This window comes from Balaenoptera borealis, assembly GCF_965194805.1.
Source record: "Balaenoptera borealis genome assembly, chromosome: 10".
In the NCBI taxonomy this organism is placed as follows: domain Eukaryota; kingdom Metazoa; phylum Chordata; class Mammalia; order Artiodactyla; family Balaenopteridae; genus Balaenoptera; species Balaenoptera borealis.
The window spans coordinates 81,743,215-81,769,805 of NC_138874.1; the positions used below are offsets into that span (position 1 = coordinate 81,743,215).

The window sequence follows — 26,591 nt, forward strand, 5'->3', positions numbered from 1 at the left end:
TGAAGTTTGCCACATCAATTGACTCTTCTTTTCATGAACGATTTTCTCTGCAGCATGCACTGCTGTTTGATAGCATTTTACCCACAGTAGAACGTCTTTCCAAATTGAAGTTAATACTCTCAAACCCTGCCACTGCTTTGTCAACTACGTTTATGTACTATTCTAAATCCTTTGTTGTCATTTCAACAGTCTTCACAGTATCGTCACCAGGAGTAGATTCCATCTCAAGAAATCACTTTCTTTACTCATCCATGAGAAGCAACTCCTCATCTGCAAAAGTTTTATTGTGAGATTGCAGCAATTCAGTCACATCTTCAGGCTCCACTTCTGATTCTAGTTCTCTTGTTATTTCCACTACATCTGCAGTTACTTCCTCTGCTGGGGTCCTGAACCCCTCAAAGGCATCCATGAGGGCTGGAATCAACTTCTTCCAAATTCCTGTTAATGTTGATATCTTGACCTATTCCCATAAGAATGTCCTTAATGGCATCTAGAATGGTGAATTCTTTCCAGAAGGCTTTCATTTGACTTTGCCCACATCCATCAGAGGAATCACTATCTATGGCAGCTGTAGCCTTATGGAATGTGTTTCTTCAGTAATAAGACAGTTGAAATGACTCCTTGATCCCTGGGCTGCAGAATGGATGTTGTGTTATCAGCCATTAAAACAATATTAATCTCATTGTATATCTCCATCAGAGCTCTTAGGTGACCTGGTGTTTTGCCAATGAGCAGTAATATTTTGAAAGGAATTTCTTTTTCTGAAGCAGTAGTTCTTAACAGTGGGCTTAAAATATTCAGTAAACTATGTTGTAAGCACACATGCTATCATCCAGGCTTGTTGTTTCATTTATAGAGCACAGGCAGCGTAGATTTAGCGTAGTTCTTAAGGGCTCCAGGATTTTGGAATGGTAAATGAGCATTGGCTTTAACGTATTGTGTGATGAACTGCATTAGCCCCTAACGGGATAGCCAGCCTGTCCTTTGAAGCTTTGAAGCGAGGCATTGGCTTCTCCTCTATAGCTATGAAAGTCCTAGCTGACATCTTCTTGCAACAGAAGGCTGTTTTATCTACGTTGAAAATCTGTTGTTCCGTGTAGTCACCTTCATTCATTATCATAGCTAGATCTTCTAGGTAACTTGCTGCAGCTTCTACATCAGCCCTTGCTGCTTCACCTTGCCCGTCCAACTTGTGGAGGCACCTTGTCCCCTTAAGCCTCATGAACCAAAACCCCTGCTAGCTCCAAACTTTTCTTCTGCAGCTTCCTTACCTTTCTCAGCCTTTGTAGAATTGAAGAGAATTAGGGCCTTGCTCTGGATTAGGCTTTGGCCTACAGGAATGTTGTAGCTGGTTTGATCTTCTATCCAGACCACTAAAACTTTCTCCGTATCAGTAATTAGGCTGTTTTACTTTCTTATCATTCCTGTGTTCACTGGAGTAACACTTTTAATTTCCTTGGAGAACTTTTCCTGGGAGGGGGGAGAGATAAATTCGGAGATTGGGACTGACATATACACACTACTATATATGAAATAGATAACTAATAAGGACTTACTGTATAGCACAGGGAACTCTACTCAATACTCTGTAATGGCCTATATGGGAAAAGAATCTAAAAAAAAAAAAAAGAGGGGATATACATATATGTATAACTGATTCACTTTGCTGTACACCCGAAACTAACACAGCATTTTAAATCACCTATATGCCAATAAAAATTAAAAAAAAAAACTTTTCCTTTGCATTCACAACTTGCCTGACTGGAGCAAGAGGCCTAGCTTTCAACCTATGTAGCTTTTAACATGCCTCCCTCATTAAGCTTAATTATTTCTAGCTTTTGATTTAAAGTGAGAGACGTGCATCTCTTGGGAATTCCCTAGCGGTCTAGTGGTTAGGACTCCACACTTTCACTGCCGTGGCCCGGATTCAATCCCTGGTCGGGGAACTAAGATCCTGCAAGCTGCGCAGCGGAAAAAAATGAAGTGAGAGATGTGCCTCCTTCCTTTCACTTAGACGCCATTGTAGGGTTATAAATTGGCCTAATTTCAATATTGTGTCTCAGGGAACAGGGAGGCCCAAGGAGAGGCAGAGAGATGGAGAATGGCCGGTCAGTAAAGCTGTCAAAACACACACAACATTTATTGATAAAGTTCTTGGTTGGTGCCCCCAAACAATGACAATAGTATCATCAAAGATCAGTGACCACAGATCACCATAACAAACATAATAATAATAAAAAAGTTTGAAGTATTGTGAGAATTACCAAAGTGTGACACAGAGACATCAAATGAGCAAATTCTGTTGGAAAAATGGCACCAATAGTACTTGCTCGTTGCAGGGTTGCCACAAACCTTCAGTTCTTAAAAAATACAACATCTGTGAAGTGCAATAAAGCGAAGCACAACAAAAGGAGGCGTGCCTGTATTCTGCCAAGTGGAGAAGGGCGTCACACTTCACGATGGGGGCCAAGGCGGGGTGGGGCAGTGCAGGAAGCCTCCTGGAGAAGTTGGCTTCGGATCTGGAGTTTGATGGAAACCAACACACTGTGCAGAAAACTCAGCTTAAATTTTTTTTTCTTTTTTTTTTTTATTAATAAGGCAAGGCTGGTTGTTTTTTTGTTTGTTTTTTTAAAAATAATTAATTAATTAATTTTTTTTGGCTGTGTTGGGTCTTCGTTTCTGCGAGGGCTTTCTCTAGTTGCGGCGAGCGGGGGCCACTCTTCATCACGGTGCATGGGACTCTCACTATCGCGGCCTCTCTTGTTGCGGAGCACAGGCTCCAGACGCGCAGGCTCAGTAGTTGTGGCTCATGGGCCTAATTGCTCCGCGGCATGTGGGATCTTCCCAGACCAGGGCTCGAACCCGTGTCCCCTGCATTGGCAGGCAGATTCTCAACCACTGCGCCACCAGGGAAGCCCTCAGCTTAAGTTTAAACACGCTGCCATGAAGCCCAACCGGTGCAGCACGGTGCGTCTCATTGATGCCTGTTCTAGCAGTGAGATCCAGGCGCTAATATTCTGAAAGGCAGCTCTCACCTATGGGCACTAGACAAATAGCTAGAAGGGAACTCTCACACTCTATTGTGACTGAGAGCAGAGGGCAGCTCTTTCATAACCTTATCTTGAACTTCATGTTTATTATTTCCACGCACATTTTTATATTTCTAATATATAAGTATGCATCCATAACTAACATATGTTATTAAAATGATATATTTCCATGAGTACCTATAAATGCAAATGAATAGGAAAAAATTGGCAATGTATGTACCGAACTGACATCAGTGCTTACTTCTGGGGAGACAGGAAGAGTGGAAATAGGTAAGAGTAAAGTGGGACTCTCATTTGATGTGTTATTGAGTTATTACGTGGAGGTTGTGTTACTTTTATAATTTTTAAATCAGCAAAACAAAGAAACATGATTTATTATTTTTTAAATTTATTTTATTAAAGTGTAGTTGATTTACAATGCTGTATTAGTTTCTGTGTACAGCAAAGTGATTCAGTTCTACATATATGTAATCGTTGGCATCTACTTATCCCAAACTCCCAATCCATCCCTCCCCAACCCCTGCCTTGGCAACCACAAGTCTGGTCTCCATGTCTGTGATTCTGCTTCTGTTTCATAGATAAGTTCATTTATGTTGTATTTTAGATTCCACGTATAAATGATATCATATGGTATTTGTCTTTCTCTTTCTGGCTTACTTCACTTAGTATGATAATCTCTAGGTGCATCCATGTTATAGCACACGAAACTATATTCAATATCTTGTAATAACCTATAATAGAAAAGACTGAAAAAGTATATATGTGTATAACTGAATCACTTTGCTGTACACTTGAAGTAACACAACATTGTAAATCAACTATACTTCAATTTTAAAAACACAAAGAGGCTGAGGAAAGTCTAGCTGGAGGAAATATTCCGTTGTTCAAGATTTACTGAGTACCTACTATGTGCCAGACCCTGTGCTAAACTCTTAGAATCTTTAAGATTCTACCAAGATATGGACTTTTGGGTCATTAATCGCTGAAGTCAGCAGAGAAATGCTGGGACTTTGCAATTTGCCTCCACACAGTCTTCTATTCTTTTCTTAATCTTTCCTGATGAGGAAAATGAATTGTCTCAGTGTGGGAATGTGTGCCAGCAATAAGTCTCCAGAGACCCAGAAAATGAAGTAAATGTCCTAACAAGGAGACAGAATAAGTGAGCTGGAAGGGGAGGGGAGGCGAGCATCCTACGGGTACCTGCCTCTTCCATTCACTCTCCTAAACAGCTGCACACATCTTGTGTCATGATTTCTGAGTTAGCATCCCTAAACAATTCTGTGCTCCCCTAAGGACAGAGGAAAAGAGGCTCAATTATGTCCCCTCAAACTTCAAAGCTGCAAAACTTTAAGAAAGTTCAAACGGTCCACTTCTGCCAGTAATGCACAGTGCCAATATAGTCCTGCCATCTGTTTTAAATTCTAAGTGCCGCAACTGCTACATATCTTAAATAAATATTTAAACCAGCTGCCAAGACAATATTTTGGTTAATGGCATATTTTTAAAGTATCTAATTCCGAGTGTGATATGGAACAGAAGTATGAAGATTTTTTAAAAGGCTGGAAAGCCTTTTTCAAGTAGAATGGAATGCAAAGGTCAATTATATGCTTATTTTGTTTCTCTACTAAAACCAGAAAAGTTTGCCCTTCCTAATCATGCCAACTGACTTTTTGAGTCAGTGTGTGTTATTAATCGCCATCATAACCCTGACTTAATTTAAACACAAAAATGTGGTGCGGTCGTGTGATTGGAATGTTCTTTATAGTCCCTGCCTTTGGGGGATTAAAATACTAACTTTAACTTTTTTTTGAAAGAGTGGTCCCCATTCCCCAAATCAATTCCTTCAGGAAAGTGAAGATTATTGAAAATAAAGTATTGGGGGAAAAGAAACAAAAAAGAGAGAGAAATAATCACTATGCAGTGTTGATTCTGGAAGCAGAATATGTGCTTCAAAGTCTTGACAAACAACCCTGCTTGGTGGGCCGGGTGGGTAGCCAGCCATTAGAACAGCCAGCTGAGATTTTAAGAACAAAGAGTCTTGGCTCAAGTGATGTGATTGGTCCAAATGTCAAAATCATTTGGGGATTTTGTATACCCCCTATTGACTGTTTGTTTAAGTGCTGCAAGGAAGCTCTAGGAGGTCATAATTACATGAAATACAACAATTAGTAAAAGCTTGCTTTGAATAGTTTTTTAAAATTTTAAAAATTGTTTTTATTGAAGTACAGTTGATTTACAGTATCATGTTAATTTCAGGTGTACAGCACAGTGATTCGGTTATACACGTAAATGTTTATGTATATATTTTTTCAGATTCTTTTCCCTTATAGTTTATTGCAAAATATTGAGTAGAGTTCCCTGTGCTATGTACTGTTGGTTAACTATTTTATGTATAGTAGTGTGTATATGTTAATCCCAACCTCCTAATTTATCCCTCTCCCCACCCTCCTTTTCCCTTTGGTAACCATAAGTTTGTTTTCTATATCTGTGAGCCTCTTTTTGTTTTGGAAATAAGTTCATTTGTATCTCTTTTTAGAGTTTTTAATATAATATAAATGTTTATTAATGATAAGATATAATAGCAATCTATGAACACATATTGAAAGTAATGAAACAGCTGTATAGACGTAGATGTAGATATAAGTATATACCTTTGCAGTGAAATGATTCATATACCTTAAGCTTTCAAAATGATGGACCTTTCAGAATAATAGAGTGTATACAAAGCAAAAACAAAAAGTGGGCTTTTTTCCTTAATATTTTCACTTCATCATCACCTCCTTAAGTGGGAAAAAAAACATGCTTTAGTTTTAGATAAATTGAATGACCCCGGGGAGAACATTTTTAGCCATTACACAGTAAGAGTGAAGAAAATATGTTTATTTTAATGATCTTTAATTTAATATGGTACAGATTTTTCAAAATAACAGTGTTTCAGGATATGCTGGAAATTAATACACTTAAATACCTAGGTGAATAATATACCTAAATAATTAGGTATATTAATAAATATACCTAAATACCTAGGTGAATAAGTGACTTGCAGTCATTGGGAATTTAGAGTAACTCCTCTTCCTGAGCCTGAAGAATTTATTTATTATTATTATTTTTTTAATTAATTAATTAATTTATTTATTTTTGACTGCATTGGGTCCTGGTTGCTGCGCACGGGTTTTCTCTATTTGTGACGAGCGGGGGCTACTCTTTGTTGTGGTGCGCGGGCTTCTCATTTTGGTGGCTTCTCTTGTTGCGGAGCATGGGCTGTAGGCATGCGGGCTTCAGTAGTTGTGGCTCGCGAGCTCTAGAGCGCAGGCTCAGTAGTTGTGGCGCACGGGGTTAGTTGCTCCACGGCATGTGGGATCTTCCCGGACCAGGGCTTGAACCCGTGTCCCCTACATTGGCAGGCGGATTCTTTACCACTGCGCCACCAGGGAAGCCCAAGACGTGGAATCTTTTAAGTTTCTGTGCAGATTGTCCTTAAAGTTTCCAGTGTGTTTGCAGAGCACTTCAAAAATGCAAAGTGTTTATTTAGTAACCAGAGATGACAGCAGTAGTAAGTGCAGGCTGACCTTATGAAGATGCTTTTATTGCTTCCATACTTGGAGAGAGAATAGTGGCTCATCCAAGATGAACCTCAGACAATCTTAAGCAGAGTAACTGCCCAGCTAAGAGATTCCTTCTTCCCTACAAACTAAATTCAGAACACCAAAAGAGGTATTAGAAAAATGTGGGAATGGAACAGAAATTGAAAACCAAGCTATAAAACTGTGCTATTTGTGTCTGTTGTTTTGAAGGGTGTCAGTCATTATGTAGTGGCCATGGCTGATTAATGTCTATGTGGTGCCATCATTTTTAACAGAGACAGCAGTTGGGTTTATTTAATCAGTTGTTGATCATCGAACAATGTTGCTTTCCTGCAACTGGGTGTGACCTGCCAGAGAATCAGGAATGTTTATTTAAATGTGGATATGATTTTTAATGTTAGTAATAATATAACCTTTAAGACAGTGATTCTCAAATTTTAGGTTTTTAAGGATTATTTGAGAAGATCTTTTTTCATGCATTCTGGGACCCCAATCTTAGACATTCAGATACAGATCGTCCAGGGAGAGGTCCCCAAATAGTCATGTTAAACAAACTCTCCAGGTTATTCTGAGGCATGTTGGCCTATACCACAGTGTAAGATATTCTGTATGCTGAGCATCTCCTTCTGTTAAAGCCATCTGACATCTGAGATGCTATGAGTATTTAAGCAATTTAACTCTGGGCTAAGTTATTGAGAACATAGGATTCCATTTGAAAAAGAAAACTGTCTTTGACCTACATCATTTCTAGGGACAAAAAAAAAAAAATTGAACAGGAATAAAAATAACTCAATAAAGAACTCTTCTTCTATCTTTAAGGATGACAGTGGATTTAGAAGACATGCTCTTCCTAATAAAAATCATAATCAAGACAAAATGATAGGTCATTTAAATATTAATGAACTATTGAAAAGAGGTTTATTTGCTGATACTAAAAATTGCATTCCTACTAAAAATTTTAAATCTAATGAGAAACACTTAAAAACCAAATACCATAATTTCTATATACCTCTTTCAAAATTTAATAATTAAAGGATTAATTAAAAATCACATCAAGATGAACTGTTTCATGAGAAGAATAAATTTTCAAAAGTAATATCAGAGCTCAGATATGTAAGTTATTGACTAAAATAGAAATTATTTTGAATTATAATAGAGAAAATTGGTACAGAAGTCAATAATTATTCCATTTTGCAAAAATAATTTTGGCATGGGTCTTCACAATAAGCCAGTATTTTGTAGACTCAAGTATTTCTTCTTGGACAAGATGAAATACAGATCATTTTAACTGCATAGAAGTTTAGTCAATAAGCTTTTTGTTTTGTCTGTTTTATAAGCACTCTAGTATGTGCAAGTCTAGTATCAGTGCTTGTACAGAGTGTGGTGGAAGTGTGACTAAAGAAGAAAGAGAGAAGGCCAAGCAGGGGAATGTTAATATTAACTGAATAACAAAGAAGGAAGGCCCTTGAGCTAGGACCTCAGACCAGCCAATGTGAAATATTGAGCCTGGGTATGAAGAAATTTCAATGAGATGAATGATAGGAGCGATAGTTACACAGTCAGACATTGTGTCTATATAAAATCCCTTTTGGAAAATGGAAGCAAATATCTGGATCATTTGGACTCAAAGAAGCCTTCATTTTTCCCAAAAGGCCATTTCAAGATTCCTGATGATTGGTATGTGATCGTGGGCATGCTCCTTAACCTCTCCAAACCTCAGTCTTTTCTATAAAATGGAGACAGGAATCCCCACCGTGTTCATTTGCTGGGTATATTAAAGGAGGTCATGTACACGGAATGCCAAGCACATGAAAGCCTTAATCCCCCAGACCTGTCACTGTTATGAGCTCTTTTCCATGTAAACACAATTTATTCTCATGTGATAACTTTATAAAGGGCAGGCTCAATGCTCAGTTCTTAGAATCACAGAAACGCAGGTTTGGAAGAATGTTAAAGGTCTTCTCTGTCACAAGCCCTCCCTCTTCATCCGGTGCCAGGTCAGAACCTGTGAGTGTTCAAGAGAGTTTAAAGCAGGCTAGTAAGTTGGCTCCTTCCTAACTGATATTCCCTAAACAGTTGTTCAACATTTATTTAGGAATTTAAAAATTAGAATAAAAGCAAAAAGTTTAATTTCCACTTCTCATACTTGGTAACCTTGCTTTGGGCAAAGCTTTTAGCATAGTTTTGCAACTTACCGATTGAATGATCAAAACTGATTTCCCCTGAGTTGAAATGTAAGACTCCATCATTGCTTCCAAATTCTCTTTTGCAGCACTGGATCAATAAGTAAAAGCTGACATTAAAACATGAGCTTTAATTAACTAATTAATCGATAGTTAACATTATATAATGAGTTAATAAATATTAAAGTTTGCATGCCAGTGTGTTTGGAATTTGCGTGTGATCCGAAAACGAGACTCAGTTTGGCATTTTCTTTTTAAAGCAAATCTTAATGTCATATACCCTTTTAAAAAGGTAAATTTCTTATATCCAAGGGTGGTTATATCTTGGTACTATCTTTCTCGATGGCCACTAAAATAGATTATGCCGCAGGTGAAATGGTCCTTAAGGTTCCCTGAGACCAAGCTTTGTAATGGACAGGGATTCCTCCAGCCTGATTTTGCTGAGGCAGTCGTCATGGTTAATTAACGACCTCAGTCATGACTGCCACGGACAGCTGAGGCCAGGCATGGAATGTAGAAACACAGGCTAAAGGACAGGAAGAATTGCATAATTAACTAAATGTTCAGGGCAGAGTCAACAAAACAGTTGTTCTGGACAACCAACCCATTTTCTCTGCAGTTGCTGAAAACTGTGTGGGTAGGATCCACAGATAATTGGCTCCCTTCTCCATTTCATTTTGCCTGTCTAAACATTGCATAAATAATTACTTGATAAATTCAATGTTGATGTTGGCATGTGAACAGACAGACAAGAGTAACTGCTTCTTTCAAAATTTATAAATCCAATATAAATAGTAATCAAACCCCAAAGGAGAATGCTTAAAAATATTCCTGTTTAACATTCACAATCCCGTTTAACTTGCCTAATTTCAACCCACACACTTGTGGAGCTTAATACAGAAACACTCTTGGCCTACATTTAAAATAATGTAACATTTGACAAACTGTTCAAGTATTGAATTTAAAAATACACTCTGCATAAATTATGGTTCTCATATAAGCGCCAGATGCATTACTTGCAGGATTAACTTGGGGTTTATCTCTTCCTCAATGCACCATGTATACACACTCACACAAGCATGCAAACACAAGAAAAATGCTAGAAAACATAGTCTGAGAACATACCATGAAAAAATATTTAATAAGTCAGGGTAAGTAAACTTGAGTAGTCAATGGAAAACAATTATTTTAAAATTTAAGTTTTCTTTAAAATTAAAATTTAAGTATCTCTTAAAGGTACACAAGAAGACATAGACCACCTGCCTCACTCTGGAACTAAAATAGACATTCATTAGCCACATTATGGCAGCCAAATGGCATGAATTCTTTAGATGCTGAACCTGGTTAAAATAGCAACAGCAAATTTCATGAACAGACTGAAGGGGAGGAAGAGAAGAGAGAAGAAAAAGTCTAATATAAAAAAAGTCCAATTCTTTCTAGTTGCTTTAAATCTAAGGGAAAATAAAAACTCTTCTTAAGCTATAACTGCAAAAATTAAAAAGGAAATCCATTTGTTCAAAAAAAAGAAACCTTAGGCAACTGGGGCTGAGGCTGCTGGCATTTATTTTTGCTGGCATTTATTATTTATTACTGTAACCACATCAACTCTGCCATACACATTTGACTAAATGCACTTGGTTGTTGTGTCTAAAAATGTTCCAGGAATGTACAGGAGAAAGAAGGTAGAAAATCAAATACAATGAGTAGAATATTTTACAAAACTGAAAATGACACCAGTTAGGTTAAAATAAAGAAGAACATCCAATTAACATACCTAATTTCACTTTTGTGCTGTATTTAAAGGATTTTTTCAACCTTCAAATTTAACTTATTTTTGAAAAGTAGCTTTACTGAAATATAATTCACATACCATTTAATTAATTCAGTGGTTTCTAGTCGAGTTGTACAATCATCACTTCAATCAATTTTAGAACATTTTCATCACCAAAAAAGCAGCCTCATAACTATTAGCAGTAAGTCCTCATTTCTTCCAAATCCCCAGCCCTGGGAAACCACTAATCGAATTTGTCTCTTTTTCTATTCTAGACATTTTATATAAGCGGAATCATTTTGCTCTATTATCACTTTGAAGCCAGATTAGTTCTAGTTTCACTTTACTTGACACTCTTTGATGGCTTCACACTGACTACAGAAACATCTTTTACATGGAATACGAGTCCTTCCATAATCTGTTTTCTTCTCTCCTAGTATCTGGTTTCTCTCCCACTAACCACACTCCGGCTGAATCAAACGACGTCACGAATAAGCCAGGCTGTTTCTTCTCTCAGTGCTTCTTTCATCCTGCTCTCTCTGCTTGGGCAGCCCTACCCTCCTGCTCCACTCGGGGGTCTCTACTTGTTGGCTAAGACTCTTATGAAAACTTTTCTTGCACCCTCCCCTCCAGGAGAGGGGACCAATGCCTCCTTCAAGGGCAGTTTTCTACCCTCACTTGGGGGACTTCGTATAGGACCTGGTCCACGGCTACTCCTAAAACTGCATTTCCCACCACTCTGCCCGTTGTTTACTCCAGGCATACTGGCCTCCTTACAGGTCTTCACAACCTCCATTCTCATTTTCCAGGAGTACAAGTATTTTCCCCAGGTATTTCCACGGTGTGTTCTCAGCTTCATTCACCTCTGCTCCAACGTCACCTCCTAAGACAGATTGTCTTTTAGCACTCTAACCAAAGAAGTTTCAATCCCCTTTTCATTTTCTAAACAGAATTACCTCCCTCTGAGGCCCCTCTACCTTACTTTTTCTCTTTGTAGTACTGATGTAACATTATGTAATTAGGAATGTATCTGTCTTCCCTTCCAGAATGTAAGGTCTGTGAGGATGGGTCTGGTTTTGTTCACTGCTGTGAATATTTGTGAATGAATGGATGAATGACACCTGTGACACTTAATTATACGTGTTGGTTTAAGACTTCTGTCTTCCCCACACTGGACAGCAGGGGTTGAATCCTATTCCTCCTAGTTTACTCAGTGCTCCTTCCTGGCACAAAATAACTTCTTAATATTCCTTGTATGACTGAATGATGTCAAGTATAAATTACCTGTAACAATGGTTCCCAACAAAGGGACTCTGAATCCATGTAAATATGGAATATGGAAGAATACATAAGCTGAAGAATACAAGTAAATCTTTCCACGAGCCCTGTATCTGAAACTCTTGAGACCACTTCTGTTTCAAGATTCAGACTTGTTCCCTACTTAATTAACACCTCTGGTAGGGTCTGGGGCAGACCCTGTAATCAAACACATTAATAGCTTTGCAACAAAACATGTGAAGAGCCCTCCAAAGAATGATAAATAATGCTCAAATCAACTTTTTCTGTCGTGAATTTTTGTCAAGAGAAATGTTAAGAGTTTGGGATTTTGAAGTGTGGATATGGGGCTGTAGACGTGTACTAGCATATGCAGATCTGTGTGATGCTTTATGCTAAAATGGATTCCCCACATTCCAGTTTAGAAATCACTGATTTAATGCATTAATTTAAAAACATCTATTTTTTTTCCAGCATAGCTAGCATTAATGAAGCTTTTACTATGTGTTAGCCCTTGTGTTAAGCTTCTTAAATACATAGGTAAAAACTACTATTTGCCCCATTTTATGAGTGAGAAAATTAGGGTTTAGAGAGAGGGTTAGCAAGTTGTCCACAAAGCTTGTCAATAGCTGAGCTGGATCAAAACTGCAGCTGTCTCAGAACCAAAAGTCATGTTCTGGACCACCTGGTCACCCTGACTTCATGGAGTTCAAGATAAAAATTCTTTAGTCTTGCCAAGTTTCTTCATGATGTTGAGCCAAAGGAAAGTTTCTATAATTCAAGTGAATGTAAAAAAATTCCTCAGGCTACAACTCCCTCATTAAAAAAAAAAAAAAATGCTGGCTATAAGTAACCAACATTTAACTGATATTTGTATAATGGAGTAATTTATCTCCTCAGCTAAACCAATGTTTTAAACATTTGTAATGAGAGATCAAGTAATTCCAGATAATTAAAAAATTATGTAGTCACACTAACTTGCCCTGATTTTATTTTTTGCAGAACCATGATCCAAGGGGTGCTATTCCCTAACAGATGAGAGTAGGAATGGCAGAAGAGAACAATCTAAAAAAGGTACTATCATGGAGGATATGTGGATTTTCACACTTACCTTTTTCAAGAGCATCTTAATTGCTTGAATTTTTTCAAGCCAGGCGGAAGTTGATCAAATATAATTGTGATGACCAAATTTTGGAACTCTTTCAGAATTACAAAATATAGTAGTGATCTTTTGGGAATAAGGAGTTAGTTGTATAAGAACAATAAAGCTGGGCTTCCCTGGTGGCGCAGTGGTTGAGAGTCTGCCTGCTAATGCAGGGGACACGGGTTCGAGCCCTGGTCTGGGAAGATCCCACGTGTCGCAGAGCAGCTGGGCCCGTGAGCCACAATTACTGAGCCTGTGCGTCTGGAGCCTGTGCTCCGCAACAAGAGAGGCCGCGATAGTGAGAGGCCCGCGCACCGCGATGAAGAGTGGCCCCCGCTTGCCACAACTAGAGAAAGCCCTCGCAAAGAAACGAAGACCCAACACAGCCATAAATAAATAAATAATTAAAAAAAAAAAAAAAAAAAAAGAACAATAAAGCTACATTAAAAAAAAAAAAAAAAAAACAACCCTGCATAGGGCTACAGCTTCAACTGAAGACACAGTGTTTTGGACCTTACCATGCTTATGTGAAAGCTTCAAATTATGAAATGTAGAGTAGCAACAGTACAACACATATTCATTTTATGATACAAAAGCAGATAAGATGGACATAAAGGTTAAGAAATGAAAATAACATATACACTAAAAAAAAAAAATCACAACAGAAACAGGCTTTATTTCAACCAGACAAGGGAATACTTCCATTAACATCAACTTCTTCAAGACCTGAAGACATGGAAATTAAAGACAGTGCCCAGAAGGCAGAGAAGGAAAGTTTCATCATGGAGCAATTGTGCCGCCCTTCAAAGGTCCCAGCAATACAGCAATACGCTCAATTCAAAAGATTGATTAGTTCTAAATCATTACATCTCGTGTGTTTCAGTATTTGTACAAGACTCTCATTTGAAAGTTACCCATCAGTCCCAATGACATATTTCAAACAGAAAAAAAATATATAGATCAGTATCATAATTTTTTTTTTAATTTTAGAAAGTGGGATTGAAATACAGTTTAAAATATTTCAAATAAAAAACAACTCTATTACTATTTAAGATGCCTTGTTACAAAGCTCCTAGCTACATACATGTACAAAACACAGATATTACCACATGACATCTCAACCCATGACTTCTCCTAAACATCCCAACGTGAACAGTTAATCTACCGGGAGACTTTCCCCTGTAAATCCCCAGATCTTGCACAAGGATTTGTTGCCATTCATACGCTGTGCATGGATGAGGACACTTCATCAGAGAACACTTCAATTTAACATAACCTAACATAAAATAAATCTAACGCAACACTATATGTTCATAAGGGATACGACAAAATTGCATATAATTTTCAACTTTTGCCAGACTCACTAAATTCATGAACGCTTTTTCAGAGTTTTCTCTTCAAGGGCACTTTTGAGAGCTTTAGATCTCGTGCTTAACTTTGTATTGAGTTGGTCAGCACCTTGATTAATATGAACAATTACATCAAAGAACGGTATTGGAGGGGGGACGGGGAGTCATCCGAGGACAGAAACAGGGGGAAGGACTCTCTTTTTCCCTAAGACATTCAAACAGAAGAAACAAGACCCAAAAAGGTAAACAAACAAACAAAATAGTGTTCACAGTAAAACATGACAGATTTGTAGTTTCATTTGAAACCAACAGCAAATCATGAAACGTCATGAAAAATATAAGTCAAGGTAAAATCTCCTAGAGTAATTACTAAATGAAGTTAAAATTACCACACTGATCAGTAAACCCCAGAAGAAAAATAAACAGCACTTACGTTTCAGGTCCTTCTTAAACATCATACAATTTTTCAAAGTCAATGCATAAAATTGGTAGGTTTGGCCACGCTGCACAAATATTTTTTTAAAAAATACAGTATACAGAAAAAACTCTTGTATTCCCCATTTTGAATCATAAACTCAAAACCCAAGAGTAAAAGATCAGCTAGAAGGATTTTAATTATTTACAAATCCAGCAGGTTCATCTGCCATAATGGCTTGGCTTCCGTCCCACAGTGGCTTTCACCCTCTCCAGCCGCAGAGCTTGGATCCCTGTTCTCACAGAAGGCTGTTCCATCTGTGGCCCATCTCTACTGGTCATCAGTCATTTTGAACAGTTCCAGCAGTGCCCCAACAGCTCCAAAATAACCCTACAACAACAATGAGAAAACTTCTGTACGATTATCTCCGAACCTTAGTCCAATACCTACTGTTTTTCATAATTCGAGGAATGCTGCCCCCTAATGCTATAGATACAAGAAACTTAAAACCTGACCTCTGGCATGAAACATGTTATAATAATAATAATAATAAATGCATTGGATATCTATTTGTTTATATACATTAAATAAATTAACTGATGTAAAGTGCGTAGAAAAATGTCTGGCCCCACAGTGTATACTACGTCAGTGTTGGCAATTTTTAGGATTTTTAGGATTATGATTATTTCATTTTAATCCTTGTCATGGCAAAATTCACATTATTACTGCCATTCCACAGATGAGAAATGGGAGGTAATAAGGTAAATTACCCTTTCAAGGTCACATGAGTTGTGCCAGGGTTCAATCGCAAATCTATCTGACTTCAAAGTTGTAATGTCTCACAAGGTACAGCTCTAAGCTTCCCTCAGTAGATCCTGGAAAGGCATCTAAATCAGCTCAAGTTTCCCTTTGCTCATCTGTAAAGGAAAAGCCCACGTATCTGTGAAAATGAAGGAAGCTGAAAAATGGCAATGTTTAGAGAAGCTGGTTTCCAAAAGGCAAGAGACTCTACTCCTCTGGTATTTGCCTGACTCAACAGTTACTTACTGCGAAATGGGTGGCATCTGGCAGAACACTACATGGTAGGATCTTTGCCTCCACTGCCAGCTAACATCTGAGGGCTCACTATATGCTAGAAATGTACATGGATTTCCTCACTTAATCGTCACAGTAACTTTATGAGACAAATAATATTATCACCCCATTTTACAAAAGCTAAAACAGAAATGGAAAGGTAGAGTCATTGCCTAAAGTCTCCAAGTCAGCGAGAGCCTGTGCTCTCAACTGCTTGGCTAGACCACTTCTCTTAGGAGACGCTCACTTACATAAGTGGAATGAATGAGACTGAGTGAGTGAGGACTCCAGGCAGGGCAGGAAAGCCACCTCACCAGCACCTCCCAAAAGTTCTCTCTCCATAATATCCTCCAGGAAGACCTGCCTAAGCGAGAATGAACCTAAGAATGTAGAGAATTTTCTGAGAAACACCTACAGGGAGATATAAAATTGCTCTACTTTCATCGGCCATAGAGACTGAGTTATGATACTTAGTAACAAACCAAAGCCATCGTTCACAGAGGCCTAAGATTGTACAAAGGGATATGCCTTTTTATCCAGAGAAGTAGGTTTCCCCCAAATGCTGGTTCTTTTTCCGTATCTTACCATCAACTAACTACCTGTGTGCCCTCGTAGATGGCTTTTAATCCCTGATGGCTTCCAGGGTTTGTTTTCTGCCTTAGTCCAAGAGGATCTAAACTTAGGGTTGCCAGATAAATGCCAAGTAAAATAACTGTGTCCTATATTTTTAATCGCTAAATACGGCAACACCAGATGGGCTAGAAGAATGGTCTTCTTTTTCATTTTAATTATTTTTTTAAATAAAATCTTACAAGGGAAATCGATAACTAAGTAGATAAAAAAGGAGCTGCTCTGGTTGGAGGAGGGGGAGTGAAAATTCTGAGACTCCACTGCCCTCGCCCCCCACAAAAAAGTTATATCACTTCATGCCTTAGCCTCCTTAAAAAGACAAAAACAAAAACTTTCTTTAGTATAGTTAAACAGTTAACTATTTGGTATTTAACTTCGTATTGTTTTAGATGCTTTAATAAAACAAAACGTAGGCTTAGAGAGCTCTAAATAATTTATAAATGCATCAGCAACTTTTCACATAAATAATTCAGTTTGGAGATGAGAAAAATGCCACAGTAGTTATTCATTACAATTAAAATTTATGACACTCGTTCTCCCAATGTTCTTTCTGCTGCAATATACCCAAGGCTTTGGGTACCTCCCGTGATAAACAGCTGCTCTCTACAGTCTTGATTTTAAAGGGGGATAGAAGAGGTGGGAAGAGATGAGGGCTCCCCACTCAGTCTTAGAAACCTCCGATTTGTATTAGTGTAGAAACTGGATATAAGGGACTCTTTGCATTAACCAGAGTTCTCCACTTCTTCTGTAAACAGGCTGCCTAATGTCTAGCACACCAGCCTCTCAAGCCCACCAGGCTACTCTGAGCAGCCCAAGCACTTCTGTTCTCACCAGTTGAGTTGTTTACTTGCCAAGAGTCACCTGTGTTTATCCTCAAATTTGTTTATGACAGTTTTATTGTTAATGTAATAATCTAATGTAATTATATACCACCTAAACCAATAAAAAGAGTACAAGATGAATGGTCACCTCTTTGAAAATCCAGTTAAATTCTTGAGAAAGATTAAAAAGCTAGTTAACAAGTGAAAGTTGCTAGGAGAGTAGATCTTAAAAGTTCTCATCACAAGGAAAAAAAGATCTTTGTAACAATATGTGGTGATGGACGATAACTAAAGTTACACTGATAACCAGTTTACAGTATATACATATATTAAACCATTGTTGTGTACCTTAAACTTACACAATATTATATGCCAATTATATCTCAATAAAAATGGAAAAAAATGAAACAAAGATTGAAAAAGGTAGTCACAAACCACCGCCCTCTATTTAGGTGGATCCTACATATGAAAGATTGGGAAAATCTAGAATGACTCTGCAACCAAATTGCTTCGTAAGTATCTTTAATTTCTTGATCTACTTTAAAGAAACAAACCAGAAATCATAAAAGGTGCATAATACTTGTGGATTATGGAAAAAAGAAAGACAATTACAAAGCTCTGATCAGCAGAACCCATGCTCAAAAATAGGTCTTGGTCCTACATCAAGAAATTGGTGAGTGAATGAACATTTATATATTTTATATTAAAATAGAATGGTAAAAGTAGGGAGATATTTTTCCATGATTACCCATTTTAACTTTTGTTTTGTTTTTTTAAATTAACCATCTACTAGTCCTGATTGTTGGATAATAGAGCTTCCATTTTATATAATGTTCTTCCTTAGCTTTTTGCATAAATGCAAACTAAGGAACCCGCTCATATGTTAGACAACCCAAAAACTTCCATGTAGGACAATTAAGTCCATGTGAACTCAACCTACCTCATGTTCCAAAAACAGAGCTTTTAGCTGTCCTTTGGACCAAAAATCCATGGCATATGCTAGCAGCTTCATGGAGACCATATTGATTCTGAGAAAATTCCCAACAAACACAACTCTGTCAATATTCTGGAAAAAAAAAATGAAAGAAAAACAATTGAACCATGACATAAAAATAGCATTTAGCAACAGACCCAATGTGCTGTGTATCACTGTACTCCAGGACCTTGCAGAGTGAATTTTTTTTTTTTTAAGTAGAATTATTTCAGGATTTCCAAGATGAAGTCAAACAAACCTCGGAATGCATTCCACAAGAACATGAGGGGTAGAATTTGGTTGGGGGAGGCAGAGACTGATACTAGGCTCATTTACAGGTATTATGTTAGGCTGCCTTAGATCTGATATGAAATTCAGCTCCCAACATTCACATATGAAATTAAAACTGGAGTTCATCTAAATTTGTCTGTGCATTCCTTAAATCCCCCAAACTTCCAACTATAAAATATATTACCAACTCATAAATTATTTTTAAAATTTTATTTATTTATTAAAAAAATTAAAAAAAAATATTTTGGCCATGACACGCAGCTCATGGGATCTCAGTTCCCCAACCAGGGATCGAATCTGGGCCATGGCAATGACAGCTCCAAACCCCAACCACTAGGCCACCAGGGAACTCCCCACCAACTCAATAAATTAAATGGCTATGGTATGGGTTATTCATCTAACAACTTCAGTCAGGTTGCTCTGTGCCAAACACTGGGAATACAAAAAAGAAACAATACCCGGTCTCTACCTTTAGGATATATGGTGAAATATCCTGTTTGGTCAGTATGTGGGTTACAATATGATAACAAAAAATACATTTATATTTTTGTTGTCACGGATACAGATTTGTATTCTGAACACACCCCTCACACCGAGCTCAGCCTATCTGCCACACAGACTCTGCTCACTCCTCACTCACTCACAGAGCCAGTTGCTATGGTCACTCATATCAAAGGGAGGAGAGTCTTGGGAGCTGGCATTATTCTCTGTTCAGTCTATCAAGAGCAACCAGGGTCTGGGAACATCGCCTTCTAACTGTCTCAAGCTTTAACAATACATGAACCCATTAACCACTGTGAAAATTTTCCCTGGGTAGAGGGGTGGGAGGTGGGCCCACGATTAGGGGTCCAGCAGGGACAGGGGAGACCCTGGGTGGGGGGAGGCGTGAAGGAAGGGGAAGGGAACGTGGCCAGTGCTTTCCCTGTCCACTTAGGCACCGGGGAGCCTGTTGGGCTCCCAGGCCTAATACTCTGCCCTGGAGCCTCCCTCCTACCCTGCAGAGCCCAAGCCTCACCCCACACCCCCACCCAGGGCCCCGCCTCTGCACATGGAGACCCCCTCTGAGACCCCCTCCAACACGCTGGGCATAAACCCCAGCCACACACCCTCACCCAGGGCCTTACCTCCAAACTCTGGAACTCCACACTCCAGAGGCCCCTGTTTGGACGTGCTGCCTCTCCCCTTCCGTGCAGGTCCTAAGCAGAGGCCCCGCCCCATGCTTGAGCATCGCCCCTGCCTAAGTTCCACCCCCTGCCTAAACTCCGCCCCCCATAGACAAGGCTTTTTTTTTTTTTCTCTTTTCCTCTTTTAGATTGGGGTTCTGTTTTACCTTGTAGTTGATTCATTTATATTTTCATTTTTTCTAATAATTCTTTTATTTTTGGAATTTTATTTTATTCTTTATACTTTGTTATTATTCTGCTCCTTTTGGCTTGTTCCCCCTCCTTTTTTTTTTCCTTTTTTCTGTGGTGGATTTGTTTTACCTTGTTGCATTTGTTTCGATTATATTTTTATTTTTCCTTAGATATTTTTTATCTTTCTAATTTTATTTTATTTTTTATTGTTATTGAACTGCTCCTTTTTTTCTCTTTCTTTTTTTTTTTTTGCCACACTATGTGGCTTGCGGGATCTTGGTTCCCAGGCTGGAGGTTGGGGGCCTGAGCTGCTGTGGTGGGAGCACCAAGTCCAAACCGCTGGACTAACTGAGAACCTCAGACCCCAGGGAATATTAATCAGAGTAAGGACTCCCAGAGGTCCTCATTTCAGCACCAAGACCCAGCTCTACCCAACCGCCTGCAAACTCCAGTGTGGACGCCTCAGGCCAAACAACCAGTAAGACACGAATACAGCCACACCAATCAAAAAAAAAAAAAAACCGACAAAAATATGTTACAGATGAAAGAGCATGGTAAAAACCTATAAGACCAAATAAATGAAGACAAAATAGGCAAGCTACCTGAAAAAGAATTCAGAGTAATGAGAGTAAAGATGATCCAAAATCTCGGAAACAGAGTGGAGAAAATAAAAGAAACATTTAACAAGGATCTAGAAGAACTAAAGAGCAAACAAATGATGAACAACACAATAACTGAAATTAAAAATACTCTAGAAGAAATCACTAGCAGAATAACTGAGGCAGAAGAATGGAAAAGTGAGCTGGAAGATAAAATGGTGGAAATAACTGCCAGGGAGCAGAATAAAGAAGAAAGAATGAAAAGAGTTGAGGACAGTCTCAGAGACCTCTGGGACAACATTAAACACACCAACATTCGAATTATAGGGGGCCCAGAAGAAGAAGAGACAAAGAAAGGGTCTGAGACAATATTTGAAGACATTATAGTTGAAAATTACCCTAACATGGGAAAGGAAATAGTCAATCAAGTCCAGGAAGTGCAGAGAGTCCCACACAGGATAAACCCAAAGAGAAACATGCCGAGACGCATATTAATCAAACTATCAAAAATTAAATACAAAGAAAAATTATTAAAAGCAGCAAGGGAAAAGCAACAAATAACATACAAGGGGATCCCCATAAGGTTAACAACTGATCTTTCAGCAGAAACTCTGCAAGCCAGAAGGGAGTGGCAGGACATATTTAAAGTGATGAAAGGGAAAAACCTACAACCAAGAAAAAACCTACAACCTTACTCTACCCAGCAAGGATCTCATTCAGATTCGACAGAGAAATCAAAAGCTTTACAGAAAAGCAAAAACTACGAAAATTCAGAACCACCAAACCAGCTTTATGACAAATGCTGAAGGAACTTCTCTATGCGGGAAACATAGGAGAAGAAAAAGACTCATAAAATCAAACCCAAATTAATTAAGAAAATGGTAATAGGAACATACATATCGATAATCACCTCGAATGTAAATGGATTAAATGCCCCAACCAAAAGACACAGACTGCCTGAATGGATACAAAAACAAGCCCCTTATATATGCTGTCTATAAGAAACCCACTTCAGACCTAGGGACACATACAGACTGAAAGTGAGGGGATGGAAAGAGATATTCCATGCAAATGGAAATCACAAGAAAGCTGGAGTAGCAATACTCATATCAGATTAAATAGACTTTAAAATAAAGAATGTTACAAGAGACAAGGAACAAAACAAGGATGTCCACTCTCGCCACTATTATTCAACATAGTATTGGAAGTCCTAGCCACAGCAGTCAGAGAAGAAAAAGAAATAAAAGGAATGTGAATTGGAAAAGAAGAAGTAAAGCTGTCACTGTTTGCAGATGATATGATACTATACATAGAAAATCCTAAATATGCCACCAGAAAACTACTAGAACTAATCGATGAATTTGGTAAGGTTGCAGGATACAAAATTAATGCACAGAAATCTCTTGCATTCCTATACACTAACAATAAAAGATCAGAAAGAGAAATTAAGGAAACAATCCCATTTACCACTGCAACAAAAAGAATAAAATACCTAGGAAAAAACCTAAGGAGGCAAAAGACCTGTACTCAGAAAATATAAAACACTGATGAAAGAAATCAAAGATAACATAAACAGATGGAGAGATATACTATGCTCCTGGACTGGAAGAATCAATATTGTGAAAATGACTCTACTACCCAAAGCAATCTACAGATTCAGTGCAAGCCCTATCAAATTACCAATGGCATTTTTCACAGAACTAGAACCAGAAATTTTACAATTTGTATGGCAACACAAAAGACCGTGAATAGCCAAAGCCATCTTGAGAAAGAAAAACGGAGCTGGAGGAATCAGGCTCCCTGACTTCAAACTATACTATAAAGCTACAGTAATCAAGACAGCATGATACTGGCACAAAAACAGAAATATAGATCAGTGGAACAAGATAGAAAGCCCAGAGATAAACCCCCACACATACGGTCCCCTTATCTTTGACAAAGGAGGCAAGAATAGACAATGGAGAAAAGACAGCCTCTTCAGTAAGTGGTGCTGGGAAAACTGGACAGCTACATGTAAAAGATGAAATTAGAACACTCCCTAACACCATACACAAAAATAAACTCAAAATGGATTAAAGACCTAAATGTAAGGCCAGACACTATAAAACTCTTAGAGGAAAACATAGGAAGAACACTCTATGACATAAATCACAGCAAGATCTTTTTTGACCTGCCTCCTAGGGTAATGGAAATAAAAACAAAAATAAACAAATGGGACCTAATGAAACTGAAAAGCTTTTGCACAGCAAAGGAAACCATAAACAAGACGAAAAGACAACCCTCAGAATGGGAGAAAATATTTGCATACAAAGCAACTGACAAAGGATTAATCTCCAAAATATACAAGCAGCTCATGCAGCTCAATATCAAAAAAACAAACAACCCAATACAAAAATGGGTGGAAGACCTAAATAGACATTTCTCCAAAGAAGACATACGGATGGCCAACAAATAAATGAAATGATGCTCAATATCACTAATCATTAGAGAAATGCAAATCAAAACCACAATGAGGTATCACCTCACACCGGTCAAAATGGCCATCATCAAAAATTCTACAAACAATAAATGCTGGAGAGGGTGTGGAGAAAAGGGAACCCTCCTGCACTGTTGGTGGGAATATAAATTGATACAGCCACTATGGAGAACAGTATGGAGGTTCCTTAAAAAACTAAAAATAGAACTACCATATGACCCAGGAATCCCACTACTGGGCATATACCCTGAGAAAACCATAATTCAAAAAGAGTCATGTACCACAATGTTCATTGCAGCACTATTTACAATAGACATGGAAGCAACCTAAGTGTCCATCGACAGATGAATGGATAAAGAAGATGTGGCACATATATACAATGGAATATTACTCAGCCATAAAAAGAAACAAAACTGAGTTATTTGTAGTGAGGTGGATGGACCTAGGGTCTGTCATACAGAGTGAAGTAAGTCAGAAAGAGAAAAACAAATACTGTATGCTAATGCATATATATGGAATTTAAAAAAGTGGTACTGATGAACCTAGTGGCAGGGCAGGAATAAAGATGCAGATGCAGATGTAGAGGACAGACTTGAGGGCACAGGGTGGGAAGGGGAAGCTGGGACGAAGTGAGACCAAATGTAAAATGGATGGCTAGTGGGAAGCTGCTGCATAGCTCGAGATCAACTCGATGCTTTGTGACAACCTTGAAGGATGGGATAAGGAGGGTGGGAGGGAGGCTCAAGAGGAAGGGGATGTGGGGATATATGTATACATATAGCTGATTCACTTTGTTGTACAGCAGAAACTAACACAACATTGTAAAGCAGTTATACTCCAATAAAGATGTGAAAAAAAAATATTGTGAAAGGAGGATGTCTCTCTTGTAACCCCAGAGTTCAAAGGCAGGGCTGCCATCCACCTATTATAAAGACTGCCTCATACCCTGTTTAACAGTCCACTATTCAACTAGAAGGGGGTTGGAAAGGGTTTCTGCAGTACCTGTAATGTTCTAATTCTTGATCTGTGTGGTGGGTATTAGGGGTGTGTGTGTGTGTGTGTGTGTGTGTGTGTGTGTGTGTGTGTGTGTGAAAATTCATCAGGCTGTACACTTGTGATTTGAGCCCTCTTCTGTATGTATGTCATATTTCTCTTAAAATTGATATTAAAAAAAAACTGTATTACTGATGCTACTAGATTCTTTAGTGCTTCTTCTACTATTACGTATTCCATGCCCCCTCTTTCTTGTCTTCCTAATACAACTCAGTTGTATTACACATCTACTTTACACATCTTGTACTTCAGAAAAGGGTTCCATTCTTTCCAAAGGAATTTTGCAGTGTTTTAAAACATGGTACCAAAGCTTGGTCTGTCATCAGGTCCACCCTTTCTTGTGCCTGGGGCTCTGGCTGGCCTCAGCTGTAGCAAGCTCTCTGTGCTTTGATAGCCCTGTACAATGCTGCTTGAACTCCATGCCACAAGGCAACACTGTAAAGAAGCTGAAAGCAAAGAGAATATCGAGTATTGCAAGTGGAATGTTTTACCTGCAATTATTTGCAAGCATGCAGAGAGATGTTCGCCACCCTTCATTAGGTGTGTGTCCGTGAGGTTGGAGAGGTTATGGTACAGATTGTCATTTTTACCATGTTTCCACAGTTAGATGGTTTTGTCATCATCTAGTGCCTACTTAAAACTGAAACGTACTCCCCTCCCTCCCCGCAGCACACGCCCCTCATGTTCTACCAGGCGTGACTACGAGGAAGGGCAGGTTTCCTAAGGATCTGTGGTTTTGTGAGGGTCAACAGTTATTGCACTGCCAAACGATGTTTATGAATGGCACATGGCTTTCCCTAGGTTAAGGCCTTACCTCATTCAGTGCACACATCCGAGCAATGGAGCCAATGTTGTTGGTGATGGTGACCAGGGTGGCTCGGGCGAGGTCTTCCTTGCTGATGGAATCTCGCTTTTCCTTACTCATCATGTTGCCAAAGCTATGTTGGAAATATTAGCGAGAGTGTTCAAAATCATCCTTAGGCCCCATGCTTCCACCAAAGTCCTGTGGAAAGCTTTATGAATAACTCTGATTGAGCTCAAGTGACCTGATTTGGCTACCATGGTTTACAAGCAGACAGGATTACAGTATGAATGGTTGGCTGCCCTTTTCTTAATAGGGACAAAGTAGCATGGCTATTAATGGGGAAAAAAAATTTTAAATGCCTCTAGATATCTGGACAAGAATGGAACGGGGGAAACTGTTGCAGTTTTCCAGAACCTTCTTTCAAAGCTGCCTTATTTTAAGCACAAGCATCAAGAGCTAAATATCTCAGTGCTTCATCAAGGGCAGGAGATCAAGTCTGAGCTCCAATACCATAGATCCTTGCACCAGGCTGGTGGGTTGACATTTAAAAAAAACAACAACTAAATGAACAGCCAGGGTGGAGAGGTTGCCTTGTGTTTAATCACTACTGCTCCTAGCTACTTAGTCTCTACCTTGATGCTACCGCAGATCCTTGAAGGCCAAATCGTTCATAGTCTCCTCCGTAAATGTCCTTCACCAGCTTATCAACATTGGTGCTGTCGCCTTTAGCTGCCATTTCCAGAGCTTCTTCAAAGGTCTCACAACCAGTCAGCAAGCAACATAGGCCTAGGAATGTTCCACCTCCAAGACTGAAGGAACAATAAGGTTTATTTTTTAAGTTTTACTTTAAGAGATGCCCATCCAAGTCCCCAACTACATCAATATCACTAATATGGGTTAATAAGAACAGAAGAAAAACAAAGGGGCACTTGAATCAAAGTGCTGGGTGAAAAAGAGCTTTAGGGTAGATTGGATTAAAAAAAGAGGGCAGAGACTAAAAGAAACATCAAGGACAACTCGCCCTGAAGTTTAAGAACAAAACCAGAGAAAGACTCTCACTGATTTCCGTTGTGAGACCTTGAACTAGCCACTGACCTAAGTGCTTCATGCAATCTTCCCACCTATAAAATGGGGCCAAATCATGATCTATCTGCCTTATTTGGGTGGTCTGAAAGCAGCAAATAACCAGAGAAATGACCTCTATTAAAAAGAAAAAATACAAACATATGTAGCTAAACACAAATACTTAGAAAAAGAAACTGTGTGTACCTGAAGCATAGTTCGTATCTATAGAGACAAACTCTGTGGTGACAAAACTGAACTGGGACGCTGCCCGGAACAGCTGGCCCCCAAGCTGTATCTTTCATCTGACCTTGCTTCTCTAGCGGAAATAATTTCATTTAAGCTCCTCAAAAATTTCTAAAAGGAAACCACCGATGGATCTCATATTGGATTTTTTTCTAGTAAACTCTAGAAAAGGTTATTAGTACTTTACTTACCACCCAATAGTCAAAAAATAGTAACAAATATCTTAAAATGGTTTCAGTGCTCGAACCATGTTTTAAAAGCTTTCAGTTGTTTGGAGGGAAATTCTTCTAAAATAGTCTTTTAAGACAAAATTAGAAACCAATTATGATAGTTGAGAGTGAACTCAATTGTGTATTAATATCAAAGTTACCTGAGGGGAAGAAAAGCAGATTCAGAGTAAAGCTGTCACCAGTGAGCTCCTGGCAGGAAAGAGCA

At 38.6% G+C, this 26,591-nt stretch overlaps 1 protein-coding gene and 1 long non-coding RNA gene across 21 annotated transcripts in view; one reads left to right on the forward strand and one right to left on the reverse strand.

The window, feature by feature from the left end:
• Positions 1-26,591, forward strand: part of LOC309604704 — a 102,364-nt gene that overhangs the window by 23,868 nt on the left and 51,905 nt on the right. For 6 of the 14 annotated variants that reach the window (XR_014230987.1, XR_014230988.1, XR_014230989.1 and 3 more), the window contains one exon: positions 12,866-13,474. The exons of 2 other annotated variants lie outside the window; for them this stretch is intronic. This is a non-coding gene — a long non-coding RNA (uncharacterized lncRNA). Of the gene's footprint in view, positions 1-12,865; positions 13,475-17,748; positions 17,809-20,202; positions 24,848-26,591 lie in introns of those variants that run through there. 6 more of the 14 variants (XR_014230980.1, XR_014230981.1, XR_014230979.1 and 3 more) reach the window with 5 other exon arrangements.
• The window catches only part of PANK1 (pantothenate kinase 1), a 66,608-nt gene continuing 53,680 nt past the window's right edge, over positions 13,664-26,591 (reverse strand). For 6 of the 7 annotated variants that reach the window (XM_082339486.1, XM_082339491.1, XM_082339488.1 and 3 more), the window contains 4 exons: positions 25,481-25,657; positions 24,858-24,981; positions 18,237-18,362; positions 13,664-15,161 (listed from right to left, as the gene is read on the reverse strand). In XM_082339486.1, coding sequence (XP_082195612.1) covers positions 15,102-15,161; positions 18,237-18,362; positions 24,858-24,981; positions 25,481-25,657 — 487 coding nt within the window. In that variant the 3' untranslated portion in view covers positions 13,664-15,101. Of the gene's footprint in view, positions 15,162-18,236; positions 18,363-24,857; positions 25,047-25,480; positions 25,658-26,591 lie in introns of those variants that run through there. The other variant, XR_014230938.1, reaches the window with a different exon arrangement.